Genomic DNA, 14979 nt, shown 5'->3' on the forward strand with positions numbered 1-14979 from the left:
AAAAAAAAACTACAGGGGGGGTCAACTTGACCCCCCCCCCCCCCAGCAGGAATAGGGTTAATAACCCGGACGAAATTGTAACAAAACGTCTAACTGTTAACTAAATTGTTGTTTAGAAACAGGTTCAGAAAACAAAATTAACTTTTCACATCAAAAATAAGTAATCTTGAAAATTATTTATCGGTTTCTGTACTGTTTGATTGTTCACTAACGTTTTCAGTAGATTCTCGGGAATTTTAATCGAAAAGGCGATATTTGAAGAAATATGCAAAGAATTTAATTTTAAAACTATCGAGAAATAATTGATTGTACCATTGATTTTTTCTCTATGAAATATGTTCCTAAACTGTTAAGTTAACTGTAGAATTATTTATAGAATTTTTGTGCAGGTTATTAGATGATTTAAAAAAACATTTCTTCTACAAACTGGCGAAATACCAACAAATATACGCTCTTACTTAGAAATTATACACCGTAAAACGTCTGTTATTAAATGAATCCTAAAATGTTTTCTTTAGATACTGCATTTTTGAATGATTCAAATATGTTACCTAGCCGGTCTCTCCCTTTAATCCAATAAAGGTTTAAAAGGGCTGTAAGAGTAATTTCAAGTGACCTTTCCTTTAAAGAAGGACATTTCCGATTGACAAGGGAACCCTTAAATCCTTTGACGAATCATCGACGACAGAGATTTCCGTACATATTATATATATCTCTTAAATAGTGTGTAAAAGCCGTAAAATTAGAGTTTTGTGACGTCAACCTGGTTGATGACGTCACATCTAATCCTGGAAAATCTCGAATATTCTAAATCCACAAAATAAATATTTATATTCTACAACTTCTTGAAATTGTAATTTATATTCTTGAAATTAAATCAGATTGCAAACAAAGTGTTTAACAAAGTTTAACGAGTCAAAGGTTGAAGGGGTACCATTGTGAATCATGAATGCCTCTCCTAGGTTACACTTGAAATTACGCTTAGAGTCTCTGTAAACCATCAGAAATTACACTTATAGTCCCTTTAAACCATCAGAAATTACGCTTACAGTCTCTTTAAACCATCAGAAATTACACTTACAGTTCCTTTTAAACCATGCATCTGAAATAATGCTTTTATTTATCTAGGAAATGAAGAAGGCCCAGAATATCTGTCCTTTTAAACAGGTTTGGTTTGGTTTTCATTAAAAAAGACAAAATTTCAATTTACAAATAAATTGTGCATGGTAAAAACATGTAAAATACAATTTTACACCTTATTTTAGAAATCAAAAGATGCTAAAAATGTACAGCAGCAGTATCTTCACTTTCTGAGGTAGTTCACCACACACTAAATAATAAAAGAATTGTGTCACAAACTCTGATTTTTTAAACCCTATATCTTTGCAACCCAATGTCATAGACCTTAGATATTTCAAACGAATTTTGTAAGATCAAATAATCTAAGTTTAAAATATCAAAGGTTTACACAATCAGTGGCCGAATTTAAATGAAATTTAAAGAATTTGAGCGCCGCCGGTTTAAATCTGCCAAAACCCGGTTTAAAATAAGCGCCTTATTTTAAACAAAGACTCAATTCCTTTCACGGAGTATGGAATTATGGGTTTTCAATCATAACTTACCTTAATAAAAATAAACTATTGAGAATGAGAAGAACAAAAAATGGATTGGATTTCTATTAAGTGACCGAATAAATTTCTCATACTTTTGTGTAAAATCAAATTAAAGAATTCAAAACGTCCCAAAATAATATCAGAAATGTCTCAAAAATTTGACCTTATTTTTCTGTATATATTTCAAATCTGAGTTAAACAAACTTCTCCTTAAAGCTTTATACGAGATTAACGGAAAAAAGTAGTATACAAGTATTTCTGGTTTATAGAAAAAGAACTTAAAAGCATATTGTATATAAATCAACGTTTATGCAGTCATTATCGCATATATCAGTACACTGAAGACGACTTTTACTTAAATTTTGATTTATATCAATATTTTAAACAGCAATGGGTACACTTAAACATGGAAACAAAGAAAAGCTATTAATTAAAAAAAAGCTTCTTCTGAATTACTTCTAAACCTTTAATTCTAAAAAAGCTTGTTAACAAATAAACCTTAAATAAAAAAGTCGTCTTCATTGTATCGATGTAATCGCCGACCACAGTAGTTTTCTGGAAACCACTTTTTATCCCAGGGATGCTGTTTACGCCTTTGCTCTGGCACTTGATGATCTTCGTAGAGAATCCTGCAAACATACAGTTGGTGTTTGTGATAAACTCAGGGAGGTTTACCTGTAAACATATATAAAATAAAGATACAGTTGGTGTTTGTGATAAACTCAGGGAGGTTTATATGTAAATATATATAATAAAGATACAGTTGGTGTTTGTGATCAACTCAGGGAGGTTTCACTGTAAATATATATATATATAGTAAACATACAGTTGGTGTTTGTGATAAACTCGGGGAGGTTTACCTGTAAATAAATATAATAAACATACAGTTGGTGTGTGTGATAAACTCAGGGAGGTTTACCTGTAAATCTATATAGTAAAGGTACAGTTGGTGTTTGTGATAAACTCAGGGAGGTCTACCTGTATGAGGGAGGCAGTCCAGAGTTCCTCAAATAGTAATCACCGCCACCCAAATCTGTTTTACGGCAAGCGTGCTCCTTAATTGCTAATCTCCTCCACCTCAAATAGTAATCAGCCCAAAAAAGCATAAAATTAAATCGTTTATTTCTTAGAAATAAGACCATATTGACCTCTTTTAATGGCCCTATGGTGTACAATATTGTTAAAGCTTTCTTTATTGCTCCTTAGTTTCGAAAATAAATCAATAAATATGCCACACTAAGTGCTAGNAATTTGTTTGTATCCAATAAACGTCAAAACAGCCAAATCGATCGGGCTCAACATTTTTGAGGCCCTTCAAATGACCTCAAAAATGAAATTTTTTATAAAATTGAGAAGATCCACGAAAACAAAATTGTAAATCCGTGATTTTTTAATTTTTCTTTCATCGAAAAAAATGGTGAATATCGGACAAAAAATTAAATCATCAACAAACTACATATTTTAATTAAAAACCATATTGAAACATATTTAGGTTGCGAATGTATAAAGATCTGAAGTATTATCTTGCTAAAGTTTCCTTCCCTGACGTCGACAATTTCCCGTTCCGATTCAAGAACGAGACACGGGATGGTCCTGCTAGATACAGTATTATCACTTACTACAGGAACAAACTATTAAACCAAAATATATTACAGTCCTATTCTAAATAACCCGGAGTAATATAAATTGATTGATGGCTTCAAAGTCGTCTTTAACCTTAAAACTAATTTACGGCAATCAACATAGACAATCTGATTAAAGAAATATTTTTTATTAAACAATAACCACAGAATAGCCCTTATCCTGTAATTTCCTAAATGTGGTCTACCATTTTTTTACGTTCATAATTACCGGAGATAAAAAAATATCGTTCAGAATAAGACATTTTCTTAGTTTTTCTTTAATAAAATGAAATTTAAACAAAATTGTTCATATCTCTTGTTATTTTCAATAATATAAAAATCTCAATCCTATTCATAATATTTACTTTTCAATCCAAAACTGAATTTTTAAAAAGTTGAATGATCCTAGGCGACCATCTGGAGAATTTGATTGGGAAAATGTTGGAACATTCCAGGTTAAATTATCAAAGGATCGTTAGAAATTGTTTTGACAAGGCATTATTATGTTTTCAGGGCGGAGAAATAAGAGACCTCAACCTCTCTTTCAGGTTAAATAATGTTTTTTCTTCTAAAAATTGACGTCTAGATGAATTATACTTTTCAATTGTTTGCATTGGTTTCCCTTTCCTAGCTTCTGACGTTAAGTATATTTCAGTGAGAAGAACAAAGAAGCCAGCTATATAAACAGTCACGTGACGTGTAGGAGAAATCTATGTGCTTCAAATGAAATAAAGGTGTGTATATGTGTTCATAGTTACTCCCGCCGTTTCTCCCGCACATGGTCGTGAATAAAAGTCCACCCGCTTAACTTAGGCTCTTAAAATCAAGCTAAAACGTGGTTCTCCCGAGTTCTCAAATCAAAATGTGTTCCTGAGTTATGATCGTGCATCCAAACAAACAAACAAACAGAGATTACTACTTTATATATCTAGATGCTATAACTAGCCTGGGAACCCAGCTTTGTCTGAAAAGTAAACTTAAAGTAAAACTTACTCAACTTAGAATGTTAGAACCAAGCTAAGAACATTGCCGTGTTCTACCGACTTTACCAATACAAATTTCGGTAAATCGGTCCGGGGGGTTTTAGTTATGATATGATATTGATACAGACAAACAGAGATCACAATCTAAATTTACAGGGTTACCCACAAAGGATGAGATTGTAAAGACGACCGAAAACTCTGAAAATGTGACGATCCCAAGGTTAAATTAAATATTTGACCTTGGCTCAACTTATCTAATGGCTTATATAATTATATAGCAAAAAAAAGAAACAGTTTACAGTTGCAGGGAATCATAAATAAAAGGAAACAGACCGTATAAATTCCGTACAATCGTCTCTGAAGTCTTATTCTTTGTGGGTAACCCTGTATATCTGGATAATTTGAAATTCACTGACACTGACTTTTTTACATCCGGCCTGAGAAACACATTTTAACAAAAAAACATACTTTTCTAAAAGCGCTTTAAATACGTATACTTTACGGATTTATCTTATTTTTATAAATGTGATTTTTTAATGAATTTTTGTTAGATACCTGAAGGGCATAATGATGGTTGTTGTTGGAACTGCCAGAAGTGCCATGACTTTGAATATAAATATTCAGAGTTCGGTTGCAAGTCCTGCCCTAAGGTACGTCCGTCATCAAATTAAAATCAAGCTTATTTTTGTTTTGATTAATAACACCCAAAAAGTACTTTACTTTTAGGATAATCTTTGACATTGAAAAAGGTTCTTTAAAAAAGAAACAGTTTACAGTTGCAGGGAATCATAAATATAAGTAAACGGACAGTATAAATTCCGTACAAACCTCATATGACGTCATGCTCGCCTCTAATCAGTGACTTCATTTAATCTTTCTTTGCTAAGGAGACGACATTTCCGAGCATAGGAGCGCATCGAGATCAACCAACCTTATTAAATAAACATGCTAATTTCCGGGACAACTGTTCTATTTTGATGTTCACAATTTGGTAAAATGAAATCACTTTTTCGTGCTGCATCAGTTTGAACAATTTTAGTCCATGTCCGTTACCAGGAATTACTAAAGGGCCTGAACCCTTTCACCTTATCCTGGCCACGTGGATTTAACGGTTCTGTCAATATTTCAGAAAACTGTGACTTTCGATCACAATTTGACCCCTTATAAATAATTTTATAGCCTTTTATAATAAATATTTTTTTGTTGGCATAATTATTTTGAATGAAAAAGTATAAAATAAACAAATCTGTAAGCCTAAAGGCTGTTTAGTTATAGACGAAAACACGTTTGATTCAAAATAAATGAAACCGAATGCTTCTCTCTCTCGTTAGTTCGGGGTGTGGCTACGGGCCTGTACCCTTTCACCTAATCCTGGCTACGGGCCTGTACCCTTTCACCTAATTCTGGCTACGGGCCTGTACCCTTTCACCTAATCCTGGCTACGGGCCTGTACCCTTTTACCTAATCCTGGCTATGGGCCTGTACCCTTTCACCTCATCCTGGCTACGGGCTGTACCCTTTCACCTAATCCTGGCTACGGGCCTGTACCTTTTCACCTAATCCTGGCTACGGGCCTGTACCCTTTCACCTAATCCTGGCTACGGGCCTGTTTCACAGTAAAGTCATTTAAAATTTTCTCTTTTATCATGAAAACTAATAATTCTTAAACTAAAAAAAGAAGAAAAAAAGGAATTAATTTCTAACTACCAATCAACCTCTTAGGAAATGGTTCCCCTAGTTAGAGATGATGGTACAAGTGACTGCAGACTGGCTCCTGAGGTAAGTCATATTGTTTATCCCCCCACCCCCACCTTCCTCCCGGCCCTCCTATACTTTTCTCTGACATCACGCTCATTTTTAAAACTATTACGTACCTTACAACTTCTTGACTTAGAAAAAAGTATTGTAAGTTGTAACCCTAATGTACTAATCTATATCAATGTGTGCATTTTTGGAAATCCCTTGGGCTCTACTTCAATAATCTGGGGGAAACTCTAAATTTCAAATAACCAAATATTTATTGGGAAATCCAGATATTTAGCAAAAAATGTGCAAAACAAAAACTACACAAAGTATTAATAATTTTTGAAAAGACCTTGCCTAGCGAAATTAAAAATGCCCGTATCTTAATTAATACTTATATTAGCGGGGAGTCCTTCTTGTCTTTATATTCTACAGTTTTATGGGTTCCAGAAACGACATTAAAGCAACACTGCAAATTTAATCACTTATTCAACGAAATTGGTCTGTTTACACAGCAAAATTTCTATGTTTCATGGTAATTGGACTATTTAAACTTAAAGTCTTAAAGTCGACTTTCTACTCCAGAGTTTTCTGGTTCTCCCTGTATTAACTTTATTTTTAAGGACTACCTTGATTACACCAATCCCTGGGCCCTTGGTGCTTTGGCTTTTGCTGGAATAGGTCTTGTTATGACTACAATTACAATGGGTAGGTATTTAGATAACTGCCAAAAAAGTTCTCTGAATTTTTTTTTGGAAATGAAGACCTAATTTTTGGTTCTAAAAAAGTCTTGTGGAAAAAAAGCGTTGAAATGAAAAGGTTCTGGAAATAAATTATTAAATATCCTTTGGGGAAAAAAGTTTTAAACTCATTATTTTATTTCCAGTAAAATTTTGTCCTAGCACTGCAGAAAACTGGGATTTTTTCACCAAAGTTTTTATTTCCAGGTTTTTTTTCAGAAACTTTTTTCCTTGTGACTTTTCTACATAGGTGAAACTAGTGAAACTATATAAATACTAAATATTGTGTTTCTTGAAGAAATCACTTAATTTCAATTTTATCTTAATTGGCGCGCTGCACTTGATCAAAAGTATGAAAAATTTCCCGTTATACGTTAAGTTTATCAATTTTTTAAAAAGAAAGTATAATATACAAATAACTTTATGTATAACTTGCTTGGGAACCTAGCTGTGCCTTTTAACAAATTTTCCTTTAGAAAAGTCAACCTATTCAAATAAAAACGTTTAAACCTTCCCAAGAACATTCCCGTGGTTCTACAGAGTTTCCATATAAATTTGAGGCAAATCGGTAAAAGGGTTCCTGAGTCATGATGGGACATACAAAGAAACCAACAGAGATTACTACTTTATATATATATATATATATATATATATATAGATATGGATGTAATAAAACATGGTTATAAAATAATGTGCTCAGTTGGAGTCAACAGTCTTACCTACAAATATTCCTTCAATTTTTCAGATATCGTCTTTTTCTTGAAACTTTATCAGTGAATAGATTATAACACAGGGTGTAACAATTAACATGGGAATGTGGTCTACCTTTCTTGTGTCTTATATGACCACATTTGAAAGACAAGGCGTTTTTAAACTAGAATACTGCAATAATTGTATTACTAAAAAAAAGTATTATGCAGGCATCGAAGACGATTTAAAAGTCGTCACTAAATTCCCATGTTTGTTGGTACACCCTGTACTATATATTTAAGGTGTTCTATGGAAATACTGGAATACTCCTGTAGTAAAAGCGTGTAGTAGAGAGCTGAGCTGTGTTCTCATTATGGGAACTTTTATATCATTCTGCACAACTTTTATTATTGTAACTAAACCAACAGGTTTTACTTGCGGGGTCATGAGATTCCTCATAGGTAAGTTATTTCATAATTTATTAGAAGAAAAAAAAGATTTCAAAAAGGTTTGTTATTACGACTTACGGGTGATGTCAACCAGCCCTAAGCCTTCCCTGGGTGGGCAGGTCATGCGAATTACCACAAAAAAAAATCTTTTTCTAAATTTTTAATTACATTGATTTTTTCAAGGATTCTGTTACACGCTATGCTACGCTGCTGTGGTTACTAAGGAAAATATGATTTAAAATATAAATTTATTCTAAAATCCACTTATCATATACATACCCACTAATGACTATAAAGACGACCTAACAATCCTTAATTTGTCTATTTGACTTAGGACTTTGGTATAGACTTTTATAGTTGTACTAAAGGATTTGACAAAGAATGTAAAAAGTATAAAGTTATGGCAAATACGAATATAGAAAGAAGACATAATAAAATTCGTAAAGTCGTCTCTGAAGTCTCATCCTTTGTGGGTAACCCTGTATCTGTACAAAAATTATAACATATTTTCAGACCAACAGGATTTCACGGATTTTTTCAGCTCAGAATGTTGTACCAAAGGAAAGAGTGGAAATGGCACAGTATAATTATTGGCTCTCATATCAGCTAATTACATTTTGCTATTTTTTCGGTAGCTAATTACATGTTTGATATTCTTTGTATTTTATGGATTGATAATTCACGCTTTGTTTATCCAACAAAACAAAATAATTTGTTTCTCATTCTATTTTTTAAGTTCTGTTTTACGCGCGTAGTGATATAATAAACTAGGCATTCAGGGCAATTCACGCCTATCTTCTAATTCAAATTTAAATTGTGGCTTCATCAGTGAGTTTTTTTTCGTAAAATATAAAACAATAACAATAAAAGGTCGAAGATTTCTTCATATTTTCGTAGATTTTCAAAATTTTACCAAATAAATTTTTTTGGAGACATTTTTCTAAAATTCTGAGCATCCACAAACCTTCCCCTGGAGTCAAGTAAGTTGCCTCAAAAATTTGGCCCAAATGGTTCAGCCGTTTTTATTACATTTATTGTATACAAACAAACAAACAAACTGACAGACAAGCAAAGTATATGTATAGAGGAGGATTTCCATCCGTCCTGTTTAAAGTGTACATCACCAACTGCTTCAGTGGTTATAACATTAGCCCTCACTTCAGTGGAGGTAACTGTAGGGCTGCAGGAAACGTTGCGTTAATAAAACTGTTGTTTTTAAAGTTAACGGAAGAGTCCGTTAACAAACGGTAAAAACTGTTAATGTTTAAATCGTTTACTAACGGATATAGTCGTCAACGGTTAAAAAAACTTAACGGATGTGTTTTCTAAAAAGGCGACAGAAAATGGCTGCAGAAAATAAAGTTTACTTTTATGTATTTTGATGTTTTTACACGTCGACTTCTCATGTTTTCCCTCGCTTATTTGTTTAACCATAGAATTTATGCATTTTGATATTTTTTAAAAATGCCGTCTTTAAATTTGTCCAGCTGTGTTTACATGAAATAATCGTTAATAGCTTGTGTTAGGCAGGCACCATTAACAATATCAAAAATATCTGCCGCTAAAGCCGTCAATAATATTGATATCGTTAACAAATGGTAGCTTAAAAAAACGGACAATACTTTTAACGAAACGAACGTTCCGTTTTAAAAATTTTTAACGGTTTTAACTAAACTAACCTTTAACGAATTGCTAGAAAAAAAGTCAGAACGTGTCCAGTCCTCCATTCTGCCATTTTTTTTAAAGATTTTTTTTAATCTTGTCGATTTTAACAGAATAAATATGCTATAGTTTAAAATTTTTCTAGACATTAATTCAAGTTTTTGAAATGATTTAATTTGTATTTTTTTTCAAAATACGTGTTTTTAAAAGATTGAAGATTAAAAATTTCTCCTGGTTTAACAAGATTTGTGTTAGGTAGTGGTACTTGTTATTTGGTTAGTTATTGAGCCTGCCTCTACTGAGACCATTTCAGAGGGAAAAACCAGGATTCTTGTATGTAAAGGTATAATGTACAATGTATACAATAACTATGTTTATTTAGTCTATAGAACAAAGTAACTGGTCTTAGTTTTGTAAACAATTAACAAAAACACTGTCTATGTAAACCTGAGGTAATTACTTTGTATTTTAAGAACAAAAAATACTGAGATGATGATAGAAATACCCACGTCCAACATACCACAATAGCAACTGTATATTTTTATGAATATTTTAGATATTTTGGTCCAAATTTGTATTTTTTTTCAGGCGTGGACCAGAATTTCATGATTGGATTATTCTTTCCCTTCCTTTTGATAATTTCTGCCACCATGTATGCCTTCAAGACTAGGAAATGCCCAGGAGGCTTCAATGAAACCAGGTTAAACATATTTATGCTCTTATTCCTGCTTTATCATGAAGAATTATTTCATGTTCTCTGTTTTAAAGTAAATTTCAGGAAAGCGATTTTGCCCCTTTCACAAGGACACCTTTAAAACCTTAATCTGCTCGAAAAGTGTTTTATTATGATAGTTTCTCCATTGCTTCTTGTTCTTATGAGCAAAAAATGCGCATGTCACTTTTGCAAATAACCGCAAATGAAAATAAACAGTTTAAAGAATAAAAAACGTGATTATCTAATTCATATTTGATCAGACAAAACTTTAAAGGGTTCCATTTTATATCTGGCATTGCCATCCCACTATACATAGGTGTATCCTAACGTCGCGCCGTTGCTATCTCTATTGGTTCTGTGGGGTAAATAAGCACGTGAGTTAACCCTGATTGGATTAGACGCTACCAGAAACTTAAGGGTGATTTTCGCCATGGAGGGTCATTTGAAATTACGCTTAAATATAATATTTAAACATCTTCAGGTTCATCTTGTTTACCAACTGTATTAACACCATTCACTGGCTTGCCTTCGTCCCCTTGTATCTTGTCAGCGCAGACCACAAGATCAAAGCTGTCATACTAGCCTACTCATTATCACTGTCAGGTAAAACCAAACTTTTGAATTGTGGATATCGAGATCGTTGCTTGATCTTTTCTTTTTTCGATAATTTGCAGATTAATATTACTTTTATTTTGCTACCCAAGAAAGTGTGTCTAAAATTTAACCAATCAGAGTGTCCTGTGCATAAATTGATCAGCCAATCAGAAGCCGGGAAATTTTGTGGCACAATCAATGAGAGAACTCTCATTGGTTGGAACCCGGCAGGGATATCCCGAAGAAAGGATTAACAAGAAAATCAAAAGTTTTCACAATTCATATTTAGATTAAGCGATCATATTAAAGGTATCAAATTTTAAAGTTTTCAGCTCCGATTAGTTCGGTAAGCAGTAGTTAGTCCAATGTTCCGGTGGAATGATTCACAACGCACAAACATTACCAACAAGTTATTCCTCACAAATAAATTTTCTCAAACCAGAAAAGGTAAAGTACCACGATTTTAAAGTAAGAGGTTAATTTTAAACTTTTATTGTGTAAAACAATGAACATTGTGTGCTGTAGCACAGTAATGTCCTGGATAAAGCGAAATGAAAGACGGCTTTATCAGGATTGTTTTATCTGTAACTATAGGGTTACCCTGTACAGAATTGTAACCGTCGTTTACTTAAAATAGTGATTAAAATGTAACTGGTTGCATTGAGTCAATGAATAAGCCATACAGAATTTATATCTAAAAGAGAAGACTTCACTTAGCCCCGGACTTGTGAGTATCTGGTCTTCTTTAAAGTATCATCCTTTGTGGTATGTGAAATTGATTGGTAATAATAATTTTCAGAGATATATCGGTCCTAACCCTGACAAATTACAAAAAGTTTAGCTACATTTTTAGTTGAAAAATTAAACAAAGACACAAGCTCAACGATCATGTACATTTGAGTCTGAGTCTGCACTGCCAGGTACACCAACTTTTGACCTTGCTCTGGACGATCTGGACTCTGTAGGCAGGGCTGGCTGGCCGGTGCAAATAGGTTGACGTGTTCTGACTTTAAGCTGGTCTGGTTAAATTTACAATTCCACTAAAGCGGCGGTTTTGCGTGAAGACGGCTTTTAGTCCGTTTTGTACTGCTTATGATTTAATGTTATGCAATAAATACTGAAAATAAAATTTAATATAACTCTGCATGATTAAAAATTTGTTTTTTAGAACACAAAGGGGGCTGTAATGCATCATCATAAGAGTCAAAGCTATCATCCTCCACCCTCGCCTTCTCAACGTAACTATTTTGACTATAGAAACTCCACCCCAGCACTCTTTTTGAATATGGAAATGGAGAACCTAAATGAAGACGACAGTTTTACAGAAGAATTGCCCAGAGAACGCCACAGCACTTGGAGTCATTCCCAGCATCTCAGATTTAATCGTTCACTTCGGTGTAAAAGGTTTTTTCCGTTTCCAACATTTTTAAACGTTTTTAAATAGTTTAAACCTTTAGGAGAGATTAAATTATTCAGGGTGTCCCACGAAACATGACAGTTGGTGAATAGTTTTGAATGTCTTCTTCCATATACTGTATAGATATATTGGAAGACTTTTTGCAGTTTATTTCGAAAAAAGAATCTTTTACTCAAAGTCAAATATGTTTTATTAGTGTTGTATTTTTTATTATTAAAGATATCTAGCAACTTAAAGAATAATTTTATCAAACAACTTATGTAAGACGACATTTCAAAACTGTTTACCAACTCTCATGTTTTTAAGGACACCTTTATAATTTGTTTTAAAGAAAGCATATTTTCAGAAGTCTGAGTGTTCAGCTACAAAATCGGTCAACACAGACGTGTAGCTGGGCTAGCTTGGAGGAAGAAAACAATGATGAAGGGAAGACTGTAATTGATCGTGAAGCAGATTAAAACAGATTTTTGTCTCTTGCATGTATGTATTTCTAGATGGCCTAGTAAGTCATAAGCGATAACTTAAGAATTACTAGACAGTTCTAATTTTTTGTCACTGTTAGTTAAACTACAAATGTAAGTCATTTCAATGTTTTTAATTTAAGTGCAATTTATTATTATATAAATATAACCATGTATTATGAATTATCAATTATTTCACTCTTCACCGATCTTTTTGTAACATATTGACTATTGAGATCTGTTTTATCAAGAAAACTAAAAACTGTATCTATTCTATGCACTATACAGGCGGTTTTTAGGAATATGGATTGGATACAAAACGCCCCAAAAAAAAGTCCAAAAACAAAACATCCAAAATTACACAAAGTGACAAAACCATAGAGAATAGAATATATACTAGAGGGGAGTTTAGAGAATCTCTCGGTATGATTTTTTTCAGTCCTTTTAAGCCTGAAAGGGAGTTCAACGTCAAATAATGTAAATGTTCACAAATTATATGCAGTAGAGTAAATTAATACAGTATGTTCCCTAGACTTTTCATTTCAATTTCGAATTTTTTAAAGCTGTTAAATAAACTTGAATGAATACTATAAGTAAAAGTATAGAATAAGATTTTGAATCTACCATTGATTTCATATTTCAGCTTAAAGATGAGTGTATTTTATCAGTTTTGAAATAGCCCAGAATCAACAATTTCTTATACCTAGATAGAATGAGATTTTGATCTACAGTTGATTTTATATTTCAGCTTGAAGATGAACAAATTTTATCAGTTTTTAAATATCCCAGAATCAACAATTTCTTATATCTAGAATGAGATTTGGAATCTACCGTTGATTTTATATTTCAGCTTGAAGATGAACGGATTTTATAATTTTGAAATATCATTCTTTGTGGGTAACCCTGTAAATATAACAATAAAATACTAGGTGAGGTAATCACGCTATGTTGCAAAATGTATGAGTTCATTAAACGATGTTAATATTATAAACATTGCATGCAACAACGCCGGATCCAGATATCCTTAACAAAATCTTTCAACTTCTCTTCTAGGAGTAGTACAATTGAGCTGCCTTGTGTTAAAACATTAATGTTTAAATCGTTTACTAACGGATATAGTCGTCAANGCAGGTATCTAAAATTCTTCACTTAACAGTATTAAGAAATAGGCAACACTCAATCAGAAGTGAACTAGTTTTAGTGGCAAACACATGATAGTAAAGTCCTTAATAATTATCAATTTGTCTAGTTGTTCTTATAGCAAATCATGACATTTTTAAATAAGAGATTAATTTAAAACATGAAGGCGAAATTTAGAAGTCAACGAGTCATTTTTATTTTTGACATTCTATAATAAACATAATATTCGTTAAATTTTGAGACAGAAATGATCAGAAATAAAAATTTTAACTTTCCAACCACTTTTCTCCTAGATGATCTGAAAGATTTTTTTTCAAGATTCAGACCTTAAAGATTACCATGTTAATTGTTAATTGTTTGTAAATGGCCGACGAGCTATTAAGTAAATCGAGAAACATTGGAAAAACTATTACTCCTGCAAGTCTAAAATTATACGTTGCAAATTAATAAATAAATTACTGGAAGCATATAGAGGATATAGAGAGGGTATGGACAATTTCTGCAAGAAAAAATATTTTACATGGTGGTCCCAATAAACATGGGAATTAAGTGACAATTTTGATATTGTCTTTGTAAATAAATTTTAGGATATTGTTACATTACAGAACACTAGTTGAAGAAAAACAACCGTCGCTTACAGTTGACAAAATATATACTCTGCAGACACTACTTTATAACCTATGAAATCAAAGGTTTTAGAGCGCTAACTTGTAACAAAGACGAGTTCGAATTTGTCCCTTAATTACCATGTTTATTGGGACACCCTGTTCATGTACGACGATGGTTAATGGTTACATGTCCCGCACCTCCCAAAACAAAGCTTTCGGTGTGTACTGCAGTAATCTGAAGGAAACGGACCGAAGGAAAAGTGGGGTTTAGTGGAGAGTGCGCAGTAAAGGAAGCATTGTCTCATCTAGTATTTGCATCCTGTAAATATATCTGATCTTGATAAACGTTCTCAACAATATAAATGACATCTCGTGATCAGATTTGCATTACAATTTTGATTACTTCCATTTGTTAAGACAAAAAATGTAATCAAATGTAAACCGTTCCGAACGACATTTTACAAATTCTTTCGATGACTTCTAAGTTCTGGGTTGAACTGTTTAAATCTTAAACGCTTTTACGATATCGGGCTTTTCATCTT

The 14979-nt window shown here is 32.7% G+C and overlaps 1 protein-coding gene and 1 long non-coding RNA gene across 2 annotated transcripts in view; both read left to right on the forward strand.

Annotated features, from left to right (window-relative positions):
• The window catches only part of LOC111712527 (metabotropic glutamate receptor 2), a 21213-nt gene extending 7433 nt beyond the window's left edge, over positions 1–13780 (forward strand). Inside the window, exons 15-32 of the mRNA XM_023487174.1 lie at positions 1129–1167; positions 1266–1315; positions 2192–2278; positions 3106–3237; positions 3645–3690; positions 3749–3783; positions 3891–3969; positions 4770–4868; positions 5941–5997; positions 6585–6669; positions 7694–7852; positions 8024–8064; positions 8354–8401; positions 8955–9008; positions 9758–9845; positions 10091–10202; positions 10699–10820; positions 13743–13780. Coding sequence (XP_023342942.1) covers positions 1129–1167; positions 1266–1315; positions 2192–2278; positions 3106–3237; positions 3645–3690; positions 3749–3783; positions 3891–3969; positions 4770–4868; positions 5941–5997; positions 6585–6669; positions 7694–7852; positions 8024–8064; positions 8354–8401; positions 8955–9008; positions 9758–9845; positions 10091–10202; positions 10699–10820; positions 13743–13780 — 1371 coding nt within the window. The remainder of the gene's footprint in view (positions 1–1128; positions 1168–1265; positions 1316–2191; positions 2279–3105; positions 3238–3644; positions 3691–3748; positions 3784–3890; positions 3970–4769; positions 4869–5940; positions 5998–6584; positions 6670–7693; positions 7853–8023; positions 8065–8353; positions 8402–8954; positions 9009–9757; positions 9846–10090; positions 10203–10698; positions 10821–13742) is intronic.
• Positions 11242–12872, forward strand: LOC111712538 (uncharacterized). The gene is made up of 3 exons (XR_002767480.1): positions 11242–11258; positions 11980–12215; positions 12575–12872. It is a non-coding gene; the product is annotated as an uncharacterized LOC111712538 (long non-coding RNA).
• Positions 13781–14979: the final 1199 nt, after the last annotated feature.

Source organism: Eurytemora carolleeae, unplaced genomic scaffold, assembly GCF_000591075.1.
Source record: "Eurytemora carolleeae unplaced genomic scaffold, Eaff_2.0 scaffold1292, whole genome shotgun sequence".
NCBI lineage: Eukaryota > Metazoa > Arthropoda > Copepoda > Calanoida > Temoridae > Eurytemora > Eurytemora carolleeae.